The 25939-nt window shown below is 40.2% G+C and overlaps 1 protein-coding gene across 3 annotated transcripts in view; it reads right to left on the bottom strand.

Moving 5' to 3' along the window:
• Nucleotides 1-539: 539 nt before the first annotated feature.
• Nucleotides 540-25939, bottom strand: part of DHRS3 (dehydrogenase/reductase 3) — a 30315-nt gene continuing 4915 nt past the window's right edge. For all 3 annotated transcript variants that reach the window (XM_055705658.1, XM_055705659.1, XM_055705660.1), the window contains 5 exons: nucleotides 7770-7913; nucleotides 7373-7492; nucleotides 6378-6616; nucleotides 5216-5341; nucleotides 540-4033 (listed from right to left, as the gene is read on the bottom strand). In XM_055705658.1, the coding sequence (XP_055561633.1) occupies nucleotides 3949-4033; nucleotides 5216-5341; nucleotides 6378-6616; nucleotides 7373-7492; nucleotides 7770-7913 (714 nt within the window). In that variant the 3' untranslated portion in view covers nucleotides 540-3948. The remainder of the gene's footprint in view (nucleotides 4034-5215; nucleotides 5342-6377; nucleotides 6617-7372; nucleotides 7493-7769; nucleotides 7914-25939) is intronic.

Genomic DNA, 25939 nt, shown 5'->3' with positions numbered 1-25939 from the left:
GCACCCACTTATGCTCTGCCTGCATTGAGTCTGTTGCTGGGTTTTTATGAGATTTGGCAAGTGCAGTGCTATCTGTTAATATCTGAAGGTGGGAGTGTTCAGGGAGTTGTCTGAAAGGCTTGCAAGACTAGATCTGATCATACCCACCCACGCTAATTAACACATTACATAAAAGTACAACAAGTTTCTCTTTGCAAACATCAGAATCACTTGCCCAGGCATTTTCTGTGAAGTTCTGGAAGAACTACAGGGATGGACTCATCACTTTTTAACCTCAACAGAACAATCAATGAGTAGGTAGGGTGCAGGGCTCACTCCTTTTCTTCATCCTGCTAGGAAATGTCATGAGCAGGGACATGGCTGGAATGACCTTGTTTAAGTTCACCAAGGGCGCACAAGGGAACATGATCCCCCCCCCCCGGTCAAAAACAAAACACAAAATCAAATATTGAACATGAGGAATCGGACTGACTTACAAAGGACTCCTAATTAGTTTGTATAAACACCAGCCTCTGAAAACACCTGGAAAAGAAAAATCCTCCCATTTAAATAAGGTCTTTTAATGTCAGGAGAACGTATGTCCCAAAACGGCTAACATTTCTGTATCATTCACATTTTAAACCAGCAACAATCTCCTGTATAAAAATGACAGTAAGGGGTCGTCTCCTTCTTCCCAGATCGGAGCAAGTAAAACTAATTTCGTATGAAACTTCTGTGACCTGCTCATACAACTTCACCTAGATTCCTCCAGCAGGATAATAAATATATACCATGATTTCAATTTACTCCAGACTCTTTGTATGACATCTGGCTTCAAGATGGTGGCACTGAAAAGTGCAGTGATGACATAGGAAAACAGAAGGAAAAAAAATAATTGTGCAGTGGAAAGCAGGAGGCGGTGGAGAGAGCAGGGAAAACCAAAATTAAAATAAGTCAAAGGGCGGAAATTCCTTTGAGAAGGCCTTAGGCTTCAACAAAGCTTGTCGACATTTGCAGCACTTCAAGATTACCCAATACTAACCTTATGTGAAAAGGGACAGTAGACTTCAGCAGGCATTCCAGAGGAGCCTTTCTGTTACAAAAAAAAAAGTCTTCAAATGTATCCATCCAAATTTGCAAGTAGCTGAATGGATGGAAAGCATTCTATCTCACAATACTCACAAGAAAGCCTCCTACCCAACTCCTCCCTACTATCTGAAAAGCAAAGTCAGTGTTTTCCTCATCATTTTGTTTGCTGCATACCTCTCCCCCACTGTGCCTGCTATTTGACCTGCTGTCCACCCAGAGACCCTGAGGGAAAGAGAGGGAAGTCTGTGTGTGTGTGAGTGTGTGTGTAGGAGAGGAGGGAGACGATGAGAGTCTCAGCTACCGCCCGACTTGTTTATATTCATTAGAAAGAAATCAACATGTAAGGCAACCTCTGAACATCTTTTATGCAGTGCTGGCAAAGAGCAGATTCATCTAAGGGACAGGATTTTGGGGATGAGCGGGGATTTAATGTCAAAGGGTGTACTAGTTTTTACCTCACTGTTGCATTAGAATGTTATCAATGAATAGAATTTCAGCATAAAGGTTTAATTTAAGGGGGGCACTGCAGGGTGCCCTCTCTCACCAATTCTGTTTGCTCTTGCATCCACAGGCCTGGCATGCCTGATTGTGATTAATGAGAAACTAGAAAGGATTAGAGTGCATGAGGGGAGGTATGTATAATGATCCCTTCCCCTCCCAAGCATCTCTTCATAAACATGGTACCTTCAGTATTCCTAGCAGATCCTGGAAGGGTTCTCCCCTCATTGCACTTGTGATTTCAATGAACTGGGTTTCTTCTCAAAACTGACAAAAAATAAAGCTGAAAGCTTCTATTAGGGTGGGCGTCAAAATCACAGAGATCAAAGTTTCTTTTCATCCTCTCCAGAGAGCCTCAGACATCTAGGAATTCAAAACAAAACTCCATTGTAAGAAACCTTTTCAAAGCTGGCACAGTGCTACAGCTTACATGTTCTGAACTCAGAAGGAAAGCACTGACCCAGACAGGAGAGCTCCTCAACATACCGGTGCAGGCAGCGGGGCCTGCCGCAGTGGCACTTCTGCCAACACCTTCCTCCCAAACTGCTCAAGAAGAGAGATAGCTACTGCTTCACAGTACGGCTCAGATCTTCAGATTTTAATATTCACACCATTACACCTAAGTAGTTGGTCTCCATTCTACATGGCAGAACCAAAGGAATATTTCAAATACAGCTCACAGCTTTTCTGCTTGAACTTAGATCTCTTTTAGGAAGTTATCTATTTTGGCATATGGGGTTTATCCTCTTCTAAATTTTTGTTTCAAACCTCTTGGTTTATGAGCAAGTACTGCTTTTCCTTTCTATAGCATGTTCCATTTGAATTTGCTGAGCTTTCAACAAACATTTAGGTAGTCAGGCTTAAGAGGTAGGGAAACACTAGAAATATCTGCTTTGCAGGTCAGGGCACACCTTGAAATTATGCAGTTTGCCCCAGGTCATGCAGGACGTCTATGGAAAAGCTCGAAATTCAAGTCAGGAGCCCTAAATTCACTCCTTTACTTTAACCCCGTGGCCTTCCTTGAGGCACTTCGTTCAGGTGCTCTCCAGTTAGGCTTGCTACTTTCCTGTACTGCAATTATATTAATTCCTCTTTTAGTAGTGTTCCAATAGGTTTCAGCTACATTACTATGCCTAGTGCTGCACACTGCATCTGGCATAGGAATGCAGTGTTGCTCTTACTAGGCTGTCAAAGAGAATATATCATTACAAAAATAAATAATGTCTAGCTGCTTCTGCCATTTCAGTCCAAGCAGTATTTATCGCTTTTGGCTGATCAGTGCCTGATTCAATGCCCCTGAAAAACAATGGGGATATTCCCAGTTGAATTCAATGTGCATTTAATCAGGTCTTTGCTAACTGTGCTTCCAAACTTCACATTTCATGAGCACAACAGTACTGTCTCTTCTATTTTTAGAGCATTATTCCACTTACTTCACTGTGCAGATTGATACAATGGATTTTCCTCTGCATGGATTATGTCAGTGAATGTATGTTTGTACAGGCAGGCTCTAGTTTTAGTTCTAGATTTAGCTCATCCCCAATGTGATGCTGCCTACATGCAGCGTGGCAATCTGGGATTAATGCTAAATATATATATATTTTTTTTTTTTATCATAAATGAATGAAAATATTCAGAAAGACAATTAAATTCCATGTATGAGTTCAGTGACAGAAAGCATCTTCTATTCAAACTGTCTGCTCTTCTGACTGAGCATTCCTCTCCAGCCTTCGCAGGTGAAGTAAGACAGCTTTCCTGCACCCAGCACAGTCCTTCCAGGCAGAAGTCCTTGGTGGCCTTTAACAAAGAAAAGATTACTCCACACTTTGTTCCTTCCTTCCCTGATGTGAGCTGGGAACAGCTTCATTAGGGGATGTAAAGTGAAGGAAGGGAAGTAAGTTTCCATTAGATGTCCATAACTTTTAGTTCGTCAAAGTATTTTTTAAGTTCCCCATTGAAAAAGCTGAAATGAAACCAGTAGCAGTTCGTAATTGCAGTTCCTCTGAAAAGAGGGAATAAAGTATGTTAGGGGTGTGATGTGCTGCCTCTCAGCCGAGACAGCCTACAGACACTTCAGAAACAAAAATTACATCTTAAAAATATGAGTAGATTTAACAATTGAACTCTAAAGAATTAAACATCGTATAAACATTTCACACTTTCTGTTTTTCTTTCCAAGGGTCCATAGTCTAGTCATTCAGTCCTGTGCAAAGGTCATGTTACTATGGATATGACCTGCAAGAAATGTGTTGCCTCAGAGCAGCACAAGTCACATGAACAGGCTAAAAGCCAAGACTGCTGATTCACAGTCTTGTCAGGATTTTCATGCTTGTGTTGTTGGTTTCACTGAAGAATAGTAGAATAGTCCTTGCACCACCAAGTCTATGTTCGTCCTTTAAAAGTGTTCATGCAGGTGTAGCTCCCAGAAAACTTGTGGATTTCTTCAAGTGCTGCCTGAGGGAGAATGCTGTGGGAGAAGCAGAAAAAATAAGCAGATCAGACAAACCTCTTAAGTCTATTCTAGTAAGAGGATGTGTAAGTACGCGTTTACATGCATGCATATGTAAGGATACATATTCTCAAAAATCAGCTAGTGAGAGTGCACAGACAAAACGTGTCAGTATCCCGCTGTGAGTAGGCCTACAGGGAGAAAGTTATATCAGGTTGCTCTTTCTCTACAGAAATACTTGTCCAAAAAGGTCTGTAAAATCTGTAACTTGGAAGATACCATCATTCCTCCCAACTACTACCTTGTACTCTGAAATACACAAATTTAAACAGAGTTCTCTGGTTAACTTGCCATCTATTTGTGCTAGTCAAGTGACCCCCGTATTATAAGACATGGATATAGATCTAATTTCATGACAGCTACTGTCATGGAAAATAAATGATTCATTCTTACAATAAAGGAGAACAGCCCTTTTCAGTCTGTAGAATTTCTGGGAACTTTTGAGAGTATCCCAGATTTTACATTAAGAGCAAAGCATTTATTGTGAATTATTTCCTCTTGTTTGAAATGCAATATTGTAATGAATTCCCACGGAAGTCTCATGACCTTGTTTCAATTCCTGACTGAAGCAGGTTTTCCAAAGGCTTTAGTGCAAACTTGCATGGAAACAAATTTTAAATGTCCTTTCTCTTCAGTTGTTTCAGGATATGAACTTCTTTCCTAAAGGACTTTAAAATTCCTGTCCTAATCATACACAGAAATATTTTTTAATAGTTTCACAAGCCATGATCTCTAAATACAGCTGTGATGTACATATCTTACTGTACTGAAATCCTTTACAGTATAAAGCCTGGAGTCCAAAGAGTGACTTACTAAATCAAAATCAACTACCTGCATATGTTAATTGTTAAGAAATTTCGTAGATACAAATGCCAGTTCAGACCTCAGGAATCCAGATTTTGGGAGTGAAACTACTTTTGTAAAGGGGTTATATCCAGGGAAAACATCTACAAAGGGAATCTCAGGAAGTTTTCTCCCTTTTGCTTCTCTGACTGTCTTCCATGGGAAGGGATGAAGCAATCTGTTCCTGGATCCCACGTTACAGTCACACTGAGGTTTGCCTTGGTGGACAGGCACAGAGGACCATAAGCCCACCTTGCCTAACCGGCTAGGCTTTTGCTGGGCAAAAGAAATATTTACCTTTTTAGGATGACAAGAACATGCATTGTCCATGGAAGGAGCAGGAAAGCTTGATTCATCTGAACAGCTTCTACTGTCCTCCTAGCCACTGTCTCTGGCTTGAGAGGAGGAAAAAGATTAGGGAACCTGAATAAACAAAGTAGAAAATAAAATAATTATTTGTTAACCAAATTCCTTCTTTAAGAAATCAGTGTCCAAGTCCTGTAACTCACTAAGCTACCGCTGGTTACTGGCATTCAAACATGCCCCAAAGCAGGCTGAAAGAAGCAGAAAGTTCCAGTTCCATCCAGAAAGCTGGAAAGCAGAAAGCCCAGTTCCAACCAGTACTGCTGGGTTAGCTAAACGGTTAAGAAGGTACAAGTTGGTGCCTTTAGGGAGAAGTGGCAGAGTGTATTTGGAACCTTGATTCAGGGATTTTCTTAAACTGTATGCAGACCAGTAAGAAAATACTGTCTTTTCAGTGTTGGTGGTTTTCCTCTTCCTCTCTGTTGCTCTTTGCTTGATTCAAATTCTTGACAGGTGAAAGACAAGTATTATCCCCCATGGCTTCTAATATCAAACATAAGGCTTTTCCCAGCTCCAGCCATAGCCTGACACCACGTATTTTCTTGACTAAAAGAATACAAGCTATATTACTAGGCTACTTTGTCCATTGTAAAAGATTAATTTGGTCAGCTGTTAGTCTTTGAATTTAGCTTGTTTTCTTAGACAGAGGTAAAAAGGAGGTAGATAGCCTTACTTCAGTAAGCAGCTGCCAATCCTTTCAATGGGAAAGAATTGAGTATTTCAGCCACTAAAGAAGGAATTTGTACTGTTAATTCTCAAGTAATTTGTGAACTGCTCCTTTTGAATGACCTCAGTTTTCAGATTGCCTCCCCTCCCTCTTTGGTAGCTGCATATGGCCCAAATACGCTCAGGGAAAAATAGCTTTCAGTTTTCTCTGTAGAAGCAAATGTCTCACTCAGTACAGGCGGGCTGTATGAATATGCCAGCAAACTGAGGGAACCAGTCTGATGAGTCCCAAGTGGCCTAGAGTGACCCTCTGTTCCCAGGCAGCCAAATGAGACATCAAATTCTCTTAACTAAATGAAGCATTAATTAGGAGTGTATTCTGATGATTCATTTAAAATGAGATGCTTTATTCTAGTTCCCCTGGACTGACCTGATTCTCATGCCCTGAAACATCTCTGTGCTCGTATGGAAGGGCAAGACTGTTGTGGCATTCACTCCTGGGCAGTCCAGCAGCCCCAAGGTCAGGCTCTCCATAAAGGCAAAGGATGAGGCTTTGGAGGTGCAGTAGTCAATGGCACCAGGGATGGCTGACAAGGCCAGGACAGAGTTCAGGCAAACAATGTGTCCATTCTGCAGCTCCAGCATCCTTGGCAGGAATGCTTTGGTGGTCTGAAGAACAACAGAGTTGATTTTTTTTTTAAAAAAAAAAAAAAAAAGTTTGCTCAGCAGACATACAACAAAACCAATAGTTACTGTAAAAAATAAGGTGACACGGAAACAACAAGCCAAACTGTGCTGCTTATTACACGAGGAAAAGGGTGGGAGAGTACCTTGTTGCTTTGTCATTTTCTGAAAGATTCCAAATAGGCAACGTTTGTGCAGACACAAAACAAAATCTTCCCTAGCACGTAAGTAAGCAGTACCCACAGATCAAGGCCGTGAACAGAATGCTTTGTATGTTTAAAAACTTGTACAGGATAAAGTCTTCAATGATGTGATGACATCACAAGAAGCTCTTTTTTTACTACTATTACCTAAATCAAAATTGAATTAGTTTCACACTAGCTTCCTTCGCTGAACAACGTCGTCTCGGTCTCTTCTGATGTTCCATACGCATCACTGTACAGAAAACTATCTTCTGTGAGTTCAGGCTTTTTCAAGAGAAATCAAATATTTTACTGGAAGTCACAGAATGGGGATACAAAAGCATCAAATACTGTGTTACTACTGGAAAAATTAAGTGGTTTTAGACTTCTTTCCTTTGGCTCTTGCCCCTCACATTGTTTTTTCTGTCTCCTTTTCATGTCAGACTGATTTTACCAAGCATCATTTAGAAAGGCCTAGTAGCAGCCAAGTGTTTGCTGGCTGTAATCTATCACTCTCATTCCCAGTTGTGAATACACGTAATACAGGAGCTTATCTTACCCAGAACTGTCCCAGGGTGTTTATATGTTGTGATTTGAGCAGTGCATCATCATCGCTGTCCATCAGGCTCTTACCGTGGACCACAGCAGCATTGTTCACCAGGATAGTGATATCACCCACCTGCAAAAAAAGCAAATGACTTGTTACAACTAATATCTCTCCTCACGAATCAGCAGTCACCCTCATATCTGAGCATCTCTCATTGCTTGAATACATTATTATTTTCATAGCTTTTGATGTTATTGCCTATAGGCCTTGTAATCCTTCTGGATCACTTAAAGCAGGTAGCTAGACTGAATGGTCACCCTTCTTTTTTCCCAGTTTGCCAATATATTTTTATTCTCATCAAATATAATTGTTACTAAATGCTGCCCACAGTGTTTCCACAGACACTAACCTTTTCCCGCACAGCTTTGGCTTGCTGATAGACCTCCTCTCGATTTCCTACATCACAAATGAAATAATGGCATTCTGTCCCCATCATCCTGATTTCCTCTGTAGTCTCCTTCAGGCATTTCTCTGTTCGACCCCACAGGATGATCTGCAGCAAGAAACTTTTGTTAGAGTCAAACTGCTTCTGCTTCAAATCTAAGCTAATTAAAACATGCTTCTAACTTCAACAGTTTGATGAACATCTTTGAAGTGTTTTCACTGCCAGCCCTGTTGCATTGTTTCATTTAAGACTAACAATGATTTTCTATTACATGGGGATGGGACTTCAGTATCACAGTGGTAGCTGTCTCCCACTGCTGACAGTCTATTTACAGGTTCTTTACAAGCAACACGATAGCTTACACAAAAAATCAGATCTTTAGCCTAACATGACAAATAGATGAATCACTTGGCAAATTTTCTGTATCAGGAAATCTCAAGTCTATTCCTGTTTTCGCTATACACACACAGAAAGATAAATTTATTCTGAAATCACAGCCCTTCCTGTATATCTGGTATGTTATCTACTTCTTGTTCTACATCTGGAGATATTACCTGCTCTGGAGTAACACGTATTTTTTCAGCATATCATATGTAACTATTTGCAATGCTGTTTGCAGGCAGGTGTCCTAGGTACATTTCAAACCAGAGGTTCCTCCTAATACAGACACTCAAGGTGAGACATTTCAAGCATGAATTTATTTTGCAGCTAATATATGCAAGAATTCACGTGCCACTCCCTTTTAACAGAATAAAAATGATACGACACTGCTTGTACAAAGAATGATTCTGAATATCTGCAGAAATAAAACATTCAAATAATAGAGCATGGATTTGATGTATAATGAAGACATAAGCAGCACAACAATCCTGTCTGTATTTCTACACCATCATGGAGGTCAGAAATAGAAATAACTTGAAAAACTACCAGGTTCCTTAACATTCATGGTGGGGCTTTATCCAGTATTTTTCCTAGTGAGACAACAGTATTAGTCTCAAGGATGAGATAGTTCTTCCACCACTGTCTTTCAAACATTAATCTACAGCTAAACAGATTTAACAAAAATATTTCTTTCCTACTATATAACCTTATTTTCTATTTCTTTTAAGGCTACTGGAAGGAATGTGATTTTGTCTTTCTGTTACCCAAGACATTTATACATGAATCAGTCTACCCTTTTTGCTCTTTAAGCTAAGTCTTCTCAGCATTCAGCATGTTATGAATGGTGAGTCACTTGCCATTCTGCAAAAAATAAATTACTGAATGGAGTATGTTATGGAAATCAGCTGACTGCTCTGTGAGGCACACAGCAAGATCCAAAAGAGAAAAAAGAAAAGGTCGGTACTGCTTACAACTGCAATTGTGAGCACTGATAATGCAAAACTACTATTTGTACTAAAAAATAAATGAGGACACTCACGTAGTCAAACGTAGGTTTACTCTGATCAGGAACTGGGAAACTGGGCTTTGAAAATGGAAACAGCTTTGTTGCTCTCAGAACAGTGCTATTTCCACGCAGTGGCCTTATCACCTGTGATCCAGGATTACAATTGATTCCTATACCACTGTGTATAAAGTATGAATCTGACTGGTACACTGATATTTTTTAATGGTTAAAAATAAGTACACTTAAACTTTAAATAATTGTTGAGTTTTCCAGAAGTTGAAAGAACAGGAAAAAAAGGTCTGAACTACATCACTGTTTATAACTCAATCCTTGCAATTCACTTAATAATAGCAAGATAAACAAAAAATTAGGACCTGTGGTATTCCCTCCCCACCACAAATCTCCTGCAGAGAGCTTTAACATGCTTATTTTTAAGGACTAGTTAAGCTTATCTCATAACTGGTACTAAAACTAATTTCTGGCAGGGTCAAAGAGCTCTTCCAGTGTGACTAAGCAAGGCTAAAACACAGAAGTACCTGGGTCCTTAACTATTTCCTAAATGAGTTACATTTACAATTAATCCCATTTATAAGTCATTGGCACTTCTGTCAACATAAACAGACACAGACTGATAGACTTATATTCTCAAAATCACCAAAGGACTACCGAGTTGGTTAACCAGAAACTTCAGAGCATGTATAAATATGCCAGAGCTGTTTCATGGGAAATCTTGTATCAGGGGAAGCAATTTTCAAGGAAAAAGCTGTGACCAGACTTAGAAACTGTAAGAAAGCACATGGCTAAAAATGTGGCTTGTGTATTGGCTTGTCTTTGAAAGTCTCAGCATTATCCCCCTCGGCCATCAGGCTTTGACATCTACGCAAAGCTTGTAAAACTGATGGCTATGTACATGCTTCTGAACTCCGAGCTAGACTGGGTGATATTTCTTATGCCTACTCTGAAGGGAAATCAAGAACATGTGAGACATTTCACAAGCTTTCAGGAAATATTTACAAAACACTGTTCAACTATAAGCATACACACTTACTTGCTCTCTCTTTCACAACCAACATCTCTGTGGAAAGAGGAGGAAAAAACCCACTACAAAATGTCAACTGTAAGCATCAAGTTTGATGCCAAACACAGTTCACATCGGTGTGAACTTCAACTTCTTAGCAGGACTGATCAGTCAAATGCAAACACTAAAAAATTAACTGACAAGTTGAAGAGTGATGGAAGGTAGAGGAAGAGGAGAGAAAAGAGAAATAAGGTGTCAGACAAGGTGAGTAAGGCAAGAAACTGACCTCACATACCTAGCATTCCAGGGTTTCAAACTGCTATTGCAAAACAAAAAGTAGATCCCCCATCTTCAGTTTAATCTGTCTCAAACATCCATACAGTCTCCTATTCCCAAGAGCTGCCACTGATGCATTGAATGTCAGGAAATATACATGGAAGAATAGTTAAGCAAAGGACAACCTGTCAAAGGAACATCTGTGTGTGATGCAGCTCTCGGACATAACATTTTTTATGCCCCAACAGTTACTTTGGGACCTTTAATATCCTACAGGCAAGTCTTGCAAGGTAACCCCATTAAAATTTGGGCCATCTGGGGAAGACAGAATTTGCTGGTTATCCTGCTGACAGCATTAACTTCATGGATTTTTTTTTCCATGGGAAGTTTTTGTGTCCTTGATACTGGTCATACTCAGGTGAAGGCTTCAGCCTTTGTAAGAAAAAAAGGAGTAAATAAAAGACCATTCTTTTGTGAGGGGTGAAAGTTCCCTAACGACACAGTGGGAAGTGAAGCTTTCTGCCGTCATTTCTGCTACTTTTTACAGATGGATAAAACTCAAAACTCAATACATGGTTTTGATCCAAATTCAAGCTTGACTGCTCCTACAAGATTATATGAGACTTTCAAATTCTCTCTTACATCTGGCCAAATTAAATTGGCATGGGCTTCCCTTGGGCCTCCTAGGATATCAGATCTTACAAAGAGACAAGACTTAGCTGCTGCATTAGCCTCATTGTTGAGGCTTCTGTTGCTCCTGAACTCTCTTGTCTTTACAGAGGGCTTTGGCTTAGTGTTTCTGTGTAGGCAATACTTTCTTCTTTTCTTGTTTGCAGCAGGTTCACCAACGTTCTTCTAGGTCCCTACCTCTACTATTGCCTTCTGAGATTGTCTACAAGCCTACTCATCAGTCCCCTGCTCTCCTGATTTCACCTCCTTCTGCAAATTTGCAATTTGACAGTTTGCTGCCAGGCACTCATAAGGTTGTGTTATTTGCAACATTCTCACTGAACCATTCAACTTGGCAGCTTCAGAGTCGGGGATAACCATGCAGCTCTCAGGGCTCCACAACAAAAACTTTTGCTCACTGTTGAACTGATGGATGACTGTGGGCCTGGGGGCTTCGTGTTGCTGATGGCACTTCCCTTTATATGCAAGCGTGTGAAGAACTCTCCTTTTATTCTTTGCTCAGTCCTCATCAAGAAAGGCACGGTTCAGCTTTATCCTGCCCTAGTCAGGACTTGAGGGCTCTGCATTTGTAAGGAGTCTAGACCTGAGTTTAGGAAATGGTCCATTTGATTAGGATGCACAGTTTTGAAAATGTAGATGTGGGTCTCAGTCTGGTCTGTGTCTCCTTTCCTTTTTAAGTTTAATTCCAAATTGGCAATAAGCATGTCCAACTGGAGGCTAAGTCGTGGAGAGAATGACTCTTACAGACACCGAGGTTCCTGTCTGAGACAGAGGAAAATGCAGAGGAATAAAGGAGAAAAGACTGTGTTCCTTATTACACAGCCTGTCAGGATGTTGCACAGCCACCCGTTCACGGTAATTTAATGGTGGATAGAGGAATATTTAATTCGTGTTTCGGGTAAGTTCTTGGACAGACAGTTTTCCGTCCTGGAAATAATCCAGCCCCTATTTCTTCTCCCCCTTCATCTCTCATCATCCTCTCCTGCCTGCGCCTCCCTGCTGCACTAGACACGCTCTCCTTTCAAGACCTTACTGACCAGAAAGCTGGGAGGGCAGCAGCCCAGCGAGGGGCCAGCCCCCGCTGCGGCAGCCCTCCGCCCCAGCCGCCCCCCGCCAGGCCTTACCTCCGCCTGACCCCGCGGGCCGGCAGGCAGGTGGCTCGGGAAAGCCACCGCTTGTGCCGCGCTGCGGGCCGGGGGCGGCAGGGTGGCCGTCCTGCCACTGCACTACGGAGTAACAGATTTACGGCGACAGAGGAACTTAACACGCCCTCCTCTTAATTAACTTTAAAGTAGGCAAGGGCTGTGACATCACAGCTCAGTGCAGATTTTCCCAGGATTTATTCATGAGCAGATTTTTGCAAAACAAACCTTATCTCCAGATCTTCTCCCCTCCGGCCAGCCCCAGAACTCCTTATCTGCCCTTCGGAAAATGATTTCAGGCAGAGTGGCAGGCTCAGTAGACACTGCATCCTCTGCTCCCAGAGGACTCGTTTAACTCTGGACTTAATCTGCTAATGAGACATGCCCTGAGGTCGGAGGGGAGTCAAGAGGAAGGTTTTAGCTGCCCTTGTACTAAGGCAACACTGTAATAGCGGCCGAGGCTGGCTGCTTGCCAAAAGCCCCAAACCTGACTGCAGGTTGAAATCCTGATTTTCACCGTAACACAAGTAAGAGTTATGCTTTTGACTGCCACAGAATCAGATAAAGCCACTAATTTATATAAACTGGTGTAGATTGAAGCTGCTGTCAACCACAATATACATGCATGATCTATGCTTCCAGAGCCTGAAGTATATTATTGGTGCAGGAGATGAGGTTAAAGCTAATTTTACATAATTCACAAGGCTATTACTTAACTTGTTTGGTCTGATTTTACTGCTAGCAGAGCGCAAGAACGGCAGCAAAGGAATGCTGCCCTTTTACATCGTCAATTAATTTGTCACTGTATCTTCAGCAAACATGCTGGGCTAGACATTATCCCTCCACTGAACTGGACCAGTATCGGAAAAGGTGTCCCGCAACAAAAGTATTTCTGACACTGAACATGTGCCATTTCTTGACACTCCCCTTGGATTATCTGGGTTGTATGTTAGTAGTACAGAATTGTTCACTCTTGGTCTTTTCCAACACAACAACGTGCACTGTGATTAGCAGATATAACTGCCATTCCAAAAGTTTCTGCATCTTACAATTCATGAAGCAATTCTCTGTATCAATTTGAAGACACTGAAAGATTGAAGTGTTAGACACGAGAGTGCCCTTCCTGCTGATCTCATTACGGCTGCCTTCACAAATCAACCACAACGCCTGGCCACAGATCACCAGAGATAGCAAGTAGTTGGTAGGTCAACACATTTCATCCCCCTCTTTCAACTTCCTTCCTAGTCCAGCGAAACAAAAGTTGCTCTATTTGAGTTGGTATCTGTAACTGTGCAGACTGCTACCTTTGTTCAAACAGAGAAAGCTGTTCTGCACCCAATACTGAAAGTTCCTGCATACTTTTAGGAAGTACAAAGTGTAGATAATCCACTGGAGTATGCCGGTTTTATCCCCATGTATTTACACAGCCTGGTAGTACTAACTCACAGTTGGTCCTCCAAAGAAATCCATTCCAGTGTATCCCATAATCCTGGCAGAGTTTTGCAAATCATGGGAACAGGAGGCTAAATCCTACAGCCTCAAAAGTGTTCCTGTATTTTGCTTGTCAATGGGATAAGGTTTTTCTCCACCCCTTCCCCTCTCTCGCCCCCAGGCAAAGTCAGGCAAGTCCTTTCAGGAGCTCTGGCTGGGACAGGCATGCTAAAACCAGATTACTGGAAGAGCAGAAGGTGTGGCTGTTCAGTGTGAAAAGCCAATCTTTGCTTTAGAAAGGAAAAAAAGAAGCTTTTGATGCCTGAAGTAGGTCAAAATACTTAACCCAGCCCCTTACTGACACTTATATAAAAGTAAGCAAACAAAGCAGGCCAGTGGCAAGATTTTCTCCATTCCCACAGTGGAAAGTGAATATCAAAGCTGCCAGGGGTGGGTATAAGAAAGATTACAGGTAAGCATGGGGGAATTGAGGGAGTAAGCCTATTTACCTATTTTACACACAAACTTTTCTAGGTTAGTATTTAGAAGAAGTTGTAAAGAGATTAGACTATAAGAATTTATCTTAAATTTAATCCTGCCACCATGGTAAGCACAAAACACAGACTTTATCATAAACAGGTTTGAGTTAAGGTCAGGAGTAACATACAGTAATGAGATTAAAAGTTAGGTCTAAAGAGACTTCAGAAGGAGACTAAAAGAGTGAATTCCAATTTCTTTAGTCTAGAGTCAGACCTTTTATTACTTTATACATTGATTTAGCACTCAACGGGATTAACATTATCCACCTAAACCACAGTCAGTTCCAACTGTATCCCAGTCATCCCTTTTTTCCTCTGAAGGAACAAAACAGCACCTAAAAAAATAATTGAGAAGTATGTAAACACCTGTCTTCTATTCAGTAGAGGCCCTCCTTGGAAGTAAAATTTGTAATTTTCTGTCTGCATACAGGCATTTAAACCCAGCTCCCTCTAAAGAAGGGAACAAATGCCTACTGTTCTCACAGTCAGGACTATTTAAGGACAGGTGGCCCCATGCTGACTTTTTTCCAGTGGTTTTTCCAATTGCTTTCGTCTGCAACATGAACTGCGACTCCAGACTGCCTTGGGAGTAACACTTTTCAGCTCTGTGGTACAGAACAGTTGAGGAAGGGGAAGGGTTAGGGTTGTTTGCAAGAAGAGGTCATGCAGGAGTCAGCCTTTACAATCCTATTAACGCTGGGACAGGGTCATATGGAGTGCACGTTCCAACCAAAGCACCAAGTGGCCACAAGCTGTCACCCGGCAAAGGGTCCTGGAAGCATTTGAGGGGAAAAAAAAAAAAAACAAAAAAAACCCCCACCAAACAAACAACAAAAAAAAAAGAGACAGATTTTTAATGGTGAATGTCTGCCACACCATGTGTTAGAACCGGCCTCTGCTCCAGGGAACCAAAGCACACAAAGAAATATCCAGCAATAAAATTCTCTGGCTGCAAAGCAGAAAGATGTGGCATGTTTAGGGGGTGGGGAGGGGGTTAAGTTTAAGTTATGTATTTGAGGTAAGGCTTTGTAGATAGCTACCAACAGAAATGTAATACTCCATCCTGTAAAAATAACCAGCGTGCTGCTGCCTCCATTTGCTTGGCATGCCATCCTTATAATCCAGATTCATATAAAAAAGTCCGCAGAGATCTCAGGAAATTGTGGGGAGGGTAAATATGCAGGTGCAGAAAGCCCTTTGGTACTGCAAGCACAGCAGACAGGATGAAGGGATAGAAAGTCAGTAAATAACATTTCAAAGGAGGAAAAGAAAGTACTGGTTCTTCTTGACAGAAATGCCATGGTCTGGCAGGGCGTTTTAACATAGCAGAAGGTTTGCCATTTGCACGTTTTCCTTCGAAAATGCTGCATTATTATTTTTAATTCTTCCATATACCTCTCAGGGTAAAGAGTTATTAACATGTGGCAGGTTAAATGTTCATGTAATAGAGTTAAACATTTACTATGACAGAAAATTATGTTGACACTGAACGGTGAGAGTGTTTTTGTAAAGCCAAAAACAATCAGAAGTTTAGGTTACAGGGTAAGGTTAGAAGTAAGGGACTTGTTAAATTAAAAATATGGATCCAACAGTAGTATTTCCATCACGTGACTGGGTGAAAGTAACTCCTAAAATTGTCCAGTTCAACCTACACTTAACTGAAAAGTCTGCTACTTCTTAACTAACACAGTGGAAAAATCAGACCTAACACACATTTACAGAAAAGAAGAATTAAAGAGCTATAAACTGGGTGCCAATAGAACTGGATTATTTTGTAGAGTTTGCCTTTTATTTCCGAGATGAGTGCTGTAACAGAGTGCCTAATCTTGAAATGCTGAGCGGTTTGAATGTGGAGCGGGGAAGGCCGGCCACTGCATCACCACCCCTGAGACAGCACTCAGACCTGTGGGCTAGACCATGTGTAGCTTACAGAAGGACCAGTTATGCTGAATTACCAGCTTAGAGTAAAGCATTGTCAGTGTTAATTCAGAACATCTTCAAGTTGTGCTTTGAGCAAAATCATTATGAGGACTTCATCAGCACTTTACTTATTTTGGGGAATATATAAAATTCCACTACAAGCTCTATAATAAATACAATTTTATTAACCAGATGTTATACTGAGAAGGTAATTTAATCAGCTTTCTGATGCTGGACCGGTTCTGAACTTGGGCAGTAATCTATGATCACTGCTGTGTGAACTGGAGCTAAGTTTACTACACGTTCTAACGTAGATCTGTGAGACGTCATTATAGTCCTGCTACCAGTCAAAGAGACTTCGCATTTCTCTGTACTGTCACATTAGCACAACTGAAAAATAAGATGGACAAAATGGTGACTGTTTAGAAGGCTCTGATGAATGAGGAAAGCTACAAGGAATGTCTACAAGCCAGAGGAAGACACAGGCAGACAGACAACCCCAACTCTTGTAGGAGCATCACAGAAAAGGAAGACTAGGGGAAGTGTTTAAGTATGTTAAACTAGAAAAAGCCTTGCAACAAAACCAGGCACGGAAAGCTAAGGATGAATAATGTTTCTAACACTGTCATTATAAACTACCCTCCAGAAAGCCCTAAAATATGCTCTAGATCATCCACGTGCATAATATGATGCAGCTCTTGACTGAAAAAATAAGGTCTCCCATGAGGCTACTGGAGAAGTATTGGGAGTTAAAATAGCCTACATTAAATTCATATATAAACTGAACACTAGCAACAGCTCGAGACCAGCTCCACTACAAGCTTCCTTTGCCTCCAGAAAAAGAATTGCTACCAATTGAAAACCATCTAAAAGCTGTCAAAAGGAGCTTTTCTTACAAGTATTTTAGTCAAAGAAATAAAGGGTAATGCTTTGAAGAAAGCTTTGATATTTAAATGCTTAACTGGTTTCCTATCTTTCTGTGTACATTTCAAAATGTTATTTTTTAATGGCCGCTGTTGCTATGCAACAGGGCAGAATTTCTAAAATCTATTCATCTGTTGTACAAATGACAATGTTTTCAGGACATATTTAACTCTCACAGCCTATTAAGTCCAAGGAGGACAGAATTGCAGGATTATAAGCTCCTAGAGCATGCAACCCCCAAAGGGGTACAGCATGGCTAAAAAGGGTCTTTCACCAATTATCCAATTTTTCAATATGCTGTAAAGATGAAGTAGCTACTCTGCTTATAGAAATTGTGAAAACCAGTCCAGCTTCAGTTAAATAAAGTGACATGTAAATGTAGAAACAAAAGTTATGATCATTACTTTTATCCAGAAATTATCAAAGCAATTCTAATCAGATTCTGCTACAATGATACTTATTGAAACTACAGGTGCTGGTCAGGCAATCACAAATCAAGCTCCAGCATATTAATAACTTACAGCTCCCTTGGAAGTTATCACCCTTTGGATATGATCATCTATTGTGTGCATGCTTTTTAGGCCGCTGCAATGCAAAATGAAGTTAATTCACTTGAACATGGTCATAAAATCAATTAAGCTATCACAGAACATGAGATAAGCTTTACTTTCCAGTAAAATAAACTATATAAAGTAACCTGGTCAGTAAGCCGAAGGGGCAGTAATACAATCTTGAGGCACAATAATTCCTTACTGCTCAAAGCTGGTAACAAGCACAGCTCAATGCCATAAGGGTTTTCTACCTATCAGTAGACTGCAGAGCACTGGGGATGTGTAAACCACTAGGAAAAGTGTGAAATTTAGCCCTAAAAAGCAGGCCTATTTTTGGCTGACTTGCATTCACTGTAGAACAGTCTTTACTTCCACTGAAAAATATCTATAGGTACACAAAAAACCAAAACCAATTGACCTGACTGACGTGATTTGCAGGAGCGATGACTAACAGCAATCTCCACGTGTGTCAGTGGGAAACCTGTGATGTATTGTCAGTGTCAAAACTGCACTTAGAAGCCTAGATCTTGAAACAAGTAACACCACTTGGCCTAATTCTGTAACTCAAAGACAAACCAGAAGTATTTTAACTGGTTTTATTGACTCTGCTGGCTAAAGCAGCCATTCTGCCTTCAGAATAGTTCATCCCAGTTACATTGACTCCCTTTGAGATGGATCTTTTTGCAATCTATAACCAGCATTCTGATTATTTAGTTGCTTTATAACAATTTCAATGACGACATGAAATACTGTTCTTGTAACAGAATTTCAATGGTTAAGAATTTTCTCTCCTTTATTTTCCCTTTTATATCCATCAGGAAGAGAAAGTAAACTCACTTTATAGAAGATGCTTTTCTAAATGTCTAATTTTGCAAAAATGCTGGACTGAAATAAGATAATGGCAGCGGTCAAACCCATCAGCACAGCACTTCCTCTGTGTGAGCAGTAAACAAGTGTAGGGATGTCATTAGCAGCTTGGCTGACCCACTGATGAACTCCGGGCTGCAAAGGAGATGCAAGGTGCCAGATCACTACGTGCACACTCTTACTACACACACACGTACACACACGTGTGCATGCACACACACAGGTCCTTACAGCATAAAAGGTGTCATAGAGCAATCTGCAACAGCTACACATCATCATCTAGGGAAATGAAACCCTGAAAAACCCCTTTGACAGCGAAACGTTTTGCTTTTAAAGAGGCAAACCTCTTGCTTTCATAAAGCACACATTCAAATATAAACACCACACAGACAATAGTCTCTAAGGGGCCTGGATTAAAATCAAATAACAAGCAACACAAAGAACACTCTACAACATTGCACAATCAGCATATCTCAAAATCCAAAATCAAACAACTCTGTTCAGTGAGACAGGACTCCTGCGCTTCCCAAGAGTCTTGGAAATGTTCTTACATCATTTCTGACAGCTCAGAGCCAGCCCTGTTCTATTACCACTTGGGGAAAGAAGCACTTGTACCAGCTGGCTGGCTTTAATATTCAGCTTGGAAGCATGACCTCTTCTCTTTAAGGCAGTGAGCTGAGTTTTGTTCTCACTGGTAATGACTTTTTTAGGAGGTAGGGCACAGGGCATTGGAGTCTGTAGTCAACATAAAGCCAAGCTGCTGAAAGTGGATGTCAGGATTTCCCATTCCCTCTCCAAACTACCCCAGCCAAGTCTCACCCCGCGAACGCACTGATCAGGGAGACAAGGCATCTGTTTACTGCTAGCAAGGAGATTAAAATGACAGATCTAAGACTAACACTAATTTAATCTTCGTGTAGAAATTATCTGATTTTCCACTGTTATTGTCAATCTATTCTTTTTAAGGGCATGGAAAGGTGAACTGCACAATGTCTTTACAACAACATCTTCCGCTCCCATTAATTTATTTTAAGCCTAGTATATTTGAGGTTTTTCTTAACGCCCAGTTAAAAGATTATCTAACAGTTTCTGCTTTCAGTTAAAGTGTTGCAAGTTTGTCCACTCCTCAGATATGAAGAAAATCTTGAAAGTGTAACTTGTGTTTACCCAGTGATTCAAAGGGCAAACAGAACAAAACCCCACTTGTATATAGAACATCATGCTTTTTTTGAGTGGTAACTCCCGATTTGTTAAAGTAGGCCTAGCTATACAGGACACATTTGCCACCCAGTGAAGCTTCTAAGAAACACTGAAATAAGATTTTATTCAGTGGCTGAAGTTTCTACATCCTGATACAAGTCAGCACTCAGAAACTTAGCTAGCAGTTTCAGTCCAGGACTTAGGGGGAAAGAGGTCATACCCAAGACAAACGCTACCTGTTGGTACAACTGGTGTAAGCCAGTACCTGTGATGACCAAGAGGAGAAACACCGACTAAATGAGAAGTCAAGCTTGAACTCCATTTGCACCTAAATGGCTGTTTCACTTAGATAAGGGATGAAATATATTAGCCAGGTCATACCAACTGCCACCCCATCTCCACACAGACTTCTAACCCATGGCTAAAACTATGTCATACTACAGGATAATCACAACCCAGAATTTTTACAGGTATCGTTTTTATAACTCCTCAAAATACGTATAATTTTATGTTGTTTAAGTGTACTCAGAGGTACAATTGCCACTGATTACATACAGAGAGACGGATTTATCCCCTAGTTACATACGTAAAGAGTAACTGATTTTAACAGAGCTGAATTTATGCTTTCAAACACTATTTTATTGCCAAAAGTGGAGCACTGACACATTTGCTCAGGCAGTGTTTGGACAACAGAAATCCCTATGTTAATCAAAACAAGTAAGCTCTGTAGCACTGTATTCAATAAACTGTAATTAAGAAGGTGGCAACATAAGGGTGGCTGTCCACAAAATCCTTTTGTAATTATGCATGGTTTGTGGCTGAGCTAATAGGATGAACAATCTAAATTAGTTACAAACTCTACCAAGTACCAAGGTACCATCCGTTCCCGAGTCTATTAATTAGAATCAATTTAATCCCTACTGGGATAAAGGTCAAACAACATGTATTTGACCCTTTTCTACTGGCGTCAGTGTTATCAGCCAATGGATCTGGCAGTGCCTGGGTCTGACTTGTTCAACTCTTCAGCATGTTGACATGATGCTTTGAAGAACAGAGTCTGGACCCAGCTAAAAAGATCTAATAATTTCTGCTTTCTATTCCTGATAAGCACACAGGTTTAAAAACTCCAGAGTTTGTTCTCTCTCGGTGGCCAGCTCTGAGGCTGTTGTTCTCCGTCTTCAAGATTTTTACTTTCCAGTCTCCCTTTCTTACATAATACCTTAAGGAAGCAATGGTTTTGGATTTTTATCTTCAATTCAGTCCAGAAATCAAAGTGAAAAATTAACTTTAAATGTAACAGACATTTGTTAATGGATTTTAAAACAAATGCTCAGAATCAATAACAATTACCTGACATTTCCAAACTGTCCAGAAGGAGACAGAATTTCTGCACACTTATCCAATTTTATGGGAAAGAAATAGAGAGAACTGTTGTCTCTTTTGCTTTTCCCCACAGTTCCTGTAGAATTAACTGACTACTTCTGTGGAGTTCATCATCATTTATTTGTCCTACTTCTTTTCTTGGAAAAGTTGTTATAATACTTTCATACCTCTCAGGTTACAGTAAGGCTAAGTTCCTGGTCTTGGCTATGGTAATATGATGTAAAACCAGCTAGATCTTGATGTACTTACTTTGTGTATGTTCCCTTTGAATGTTGCTGTTCTGTTTGAGGAATGTCATTCAGAGTCTATTCAGAGTTTTCCAAGCTCTTCCTTCATATTTTTACTATCCACTGCACAGTATCACCCTATCAAGAGAGGTTTCCACAGCAGGGTAAAAAAAAAACAACACAAAAATACACTGTAAAAAAAAATCTTTGATTCCTTCTAACCTTTTTAGTCAGAATGCTTAAAAATGTATGTAGGGCTTATGGTCATTCTTAAAGCAAATTGCTGTGCCAAACTAATCAGAGATTAGCTCAACAGCATGTTTAATTAATTTTATAATGCAGTAGTATATTTATCAATGCTTCAGATGGAAATAGTTCTACAAATCTGAGACAACTTTTTCCTAGCCTGTGCCAGACTCATGACAGAAATGCAACAGAAATACACAGCAGCACATTTACAGGTCACAGTAGGTGATGAAACCGTGCAAATAAAATAGGGATGAATCACTTCAGATAAGTAAGGTGAAACATCACAGACCAAAGAAATGTTGAAAAGCAGCCTTCTGAATCCTTTCTTTGGTACAAGTAAGACCAAGATTACAGAATCACAGAAGGGTTGAGGCTGGACAGGACCTCTGGAGGTCATCTGGTCCACCCCCCCTGCTCAGGATAAGATCCCTAGTCTACTACTTTGACCAAGTCAACTCTCATTTTGAATTTCACTGACTCCTCTTCAAGCTTTCCATATCAAAGCTTCTGTATTCACTTTCAAGGCTGCTATCCCCGTGTTAACGCAGACCTTTCATTTAGCATCAGATCTCCTATTGCAGCCTTTACCTACCAGCATTAATTAAAAAAAAAAAAACAAAACCAAACTTTGGGTTTTCTACTACACTGTCTGCACCTTTGTAAACATTCCCCTAAACTCTTTATTGTAGCTCTTCAAATCCCACCTTAAAATCTCTGTTGCTGCGATGCCTTTCCAAAAACTTGAAAATGGCTAAACAAGTGGTGCTGAAATCACTTGCTTTACAATCACCATCAGTACAGACTTCTGTGTCTCTATTCAGCTGTTGTTTTTTGGTTTATATCTACAATGTAAACCCTGAGGTAGGTATTGTCTTTTTCTGTTGTCCTTATACAGCACATTTAGCATCTTTATGCTAAATAATTTCTGGTGCATGATTTGATTTCTGAGGCACCACAACAACATTTATATATAACCTCACCTTTAAAATGTCAAGACTTCTTACAGCATTGACATGGTCCTTGTATTTTGTGGAAAGCCTCATATAACTGTCTTGATGCCAGTTCTTAAGCATTTTAAGTGCTGGATTTTTTGGTGGGCCAACACAGCATGGTTGCACTGGGATAATATTTTCACATGACATCACTCTATCCTGATGCGAGATGACAAGCCTGTTACTCTGCAAGTTCCACTTCTTGCCAACATTATTTATTCTCCTTACAACACACCCAGTAACAAAAGACAGGTATGTTCTAAATTATAAGCTAAAACAGCTCCAGCCAGAATGTCTGTGAAGCAGCATCAACAGATCTGATATCTGATAAATTCTGGCTGTGCTTGCCAACCAGAGACACTTATTCAGCATGTTATCCAAACTGTGGCCTTGGCACTAGCACACATAGCAGGCTTAATGCCATTGAAGCCTGGGACTTGAAGCGAGGGTTCTTCTGCCCATCCTTAACTTCAAACAACAAGGAAGTGAACTGCCAAGAGGAAACCATTAAATAAAGCTGCTGTCAGTATATAATCTTTATAGAAAGAAAGCCTTTCCACAGACCATAAAGCGACTCAATCAAATCTGTGCTCTCACAGTTTACCAAAAGTTCCAAATTAATATATTATTTTGCATGACATGGAAGAACATTCACACCCCAATTCTTTTCACATACTTCTTATTACTGGTAAGTTATGACACACTCTAATAGTTCGTTGTAAGATTAAGTGCTTAAATTTAAGTAAGATTAAAGTAACTATCACTAAAAATATGCCTGAAACTGTTCAGTTCCTGTGGTGGTGGTTTGGTTTTTTTCAACCACAGCCAACAGGAGAGAAAAATTACCTAGAACCTGATATTTACACTATTGGTAAATCTTCTCATTATACTAAAATATCTATAACATAGAAAATGCAAAATTTCCTTTTGGCTTACGTGATCTTTTTCACTTTGAGACAGGTCAAAGTCTTTTTTCAAAAAGGCTAGTTACTTATTTCCATTTCTAAATTACTACAGAAAAATCCGGTAGATACATGAAGTGTAAGTCTATATGTCATTCTGGTATCTCCACAGGGCATAAAAAGCATTCTGGAAGTGGACAGATGCTCCCTTGACAACATTGTCTTAGTACTGGAATGTAAAAATACATACGTAAATTTTACAGAGCCTTTTTAAAATTATTATACACAAGGCTGACTCAACATCTGCTTGTGCAGTACATTTGCGTACTGCATTTGCATTGAGTACGTCAGAACTGTGTCCATTTCTTTTATAAACATAATTTTAAAGGCCTTCTGGTTTCATTATGTCAAATCATGGTGCCTGTTAAAAACAAGTAGATGATGATTAATCATATTTATGGAAAACCAGTTCCTCTCAGCTCTGACATTATGTAATTTTAAAACAGTTCTTTTCCTTACATCTAATCTCCTCTGGGGTGGCCAGATCAGCTGTATTCATGTTCTGAACTCAGACTGAATTGCAAGATACATGTCAGAAATCAGTTATTACTGGCAGAATACAAGGATCTTCTCGATGATAGGCCAAGCTGCGGTGGATTTACAACCTGACAGACAGCAAGCAGAAGGACTTACCGAGTTTACTTTAGGTATGCTATCTCATCCCTTCCCCACTCCTCCAGCACATTATCAGAAATTACACGCCTTTGTACATGACAAAAGAAACATTTTCAGGTTTGGAACACCATCCATCTGGATGGAAGCCTATGGCAGATTAAAATTCCTGTGTGTTAAGAATCTGATGTCAGGTCCTTTAGGCAAGAGCTAACTCTCAAATAGTTTAGTAAGAGTGTTCTACATGTTCTGAAAGTGAAATTGGAGACAAATGTTTGAGCATGACCAATATTTTAGGAGAACTTTTAGATTCAGAACTCTTACTGAAATCCATGAGATACTAACCGTTTGTCCTACACCTTAAAAACAGTTGCAGCTCTGGATGACTTTCAGCATCAGCCTCAGTATTTTGCCCTTGCTTCACGAGATTAGCATTAATTTCCATTTTTTTGTTGTTCACTGTCCCATAATAATCACCATATTATTGCATTTGCGGCATTCTGCAGCTGTCCATCACATTGCCATCCTGCTAAAGGTGACTCGCAGACATAACTGGCTAGACTCCAGTGCTGACAGAGCGAGGTCATGGCTATCAAGCAGTACATTCCATGCAAGAGCAAAGTTTCCGTTTCTTGTTTTTGTTGGTGATACTAGCTCCTTGCCATCTAGTAAGGGCTCTTGTCTGTCCTGATATTCCAGACTGTTTACCTCGCCTGCTGCGCAAGCATGCAAACCCTTTGAGGGGCACAGTCTCCTGCACATGGGACGTGAACGTTCAGAGGACAGAACAGTGAAAGGAGAGATCTTTCAGTGTGTTTACGAGGTCATTTCTTGCACAGTGATGAATGTGAAAAACTCTTTAATGAGGTTAACAGGAATTGTTCAACTCTTCTCTGCAGTGCTGTCACACTTAAGACAAGGCCGGGGCTACCCCTAACCCATCTGGTATTTTGGAGACATCTCTCATGCCAAAGCATCCCTAGAAGCCCTCTTGTTCATTCATCGAAAGCTACTGTTACCAAAATAGCAAACATATCACAGCTGGGAGGGAGCAAAATAGGAGGATAAAATACACATACTTTGAAAGAAACTGAGATTACAGAAATGACCACAAAGAAACAGCAGAAAAGCACTTCTGCATAAGATCCCTTGTAGATAAGCTACTGAAGATACCACTGATCTCTGAGCCCAGAACCCTCAGCATTAATAAAAAACCTAATGAAAATCAAAGGCTTTTGATTAGTTTCCCAACAGGGAAGGCCTAAGAAACTCTTCCAAAGTTACCGTCAAACAAGATCGAATACTAAAATACATACTATAGTTGGGGAATCTGTTTCTGTCCTATAACCATACCTTTTTCAGTTATTTCTGTTAGCTTTTGGTGACACTTAATAATCCTGAACACCTAAAAACCAAACATCTCTTTCCTGTTCAGTCACACACTACATTAAATAATACATGAACAAAGTAAATTAAAATTACAAGGAAAAATTTCAGACATCAAGGAAACTCCCTAAAACAAAACTTAACAAACAGCAAGACATATAAATGACATGCAAAAGACATATGAATCAATACTTCATCACTAGAGATCATCAAAACCAGGGCTGACAACTCTCTGGCAAAGGCACTATAACAGAAAATGTTGTAGGAAAAGCAAATGGCTCAGAGGAAACCAGAAGAGTTTTCCAATTCTAACCACCAGTGAATGAACCCATTCAGCCTCTGCATCCCCCTGACTACTCACATCTGCAGAGGGCTGTT

This window comes from Falco cherrug, chromosome 3 (assembly GCF_023634085.1).
Source record: "Falco cherrug isolate bFalChe1 chromosome 3, bFalChe1.pri, whole genome shotgun sequence".
In the NCBI taxonomy this organism is placed as follows: Eukaryota; Metazoa; Chordata; class Aves; order Falconiformes; family Falconidae; genus Falco; species Falco cherrug.
Note: the sequence above shows the minus strand (reverse complement) of the source record. Positions and strands in the feature narration are given on the sequence as shown.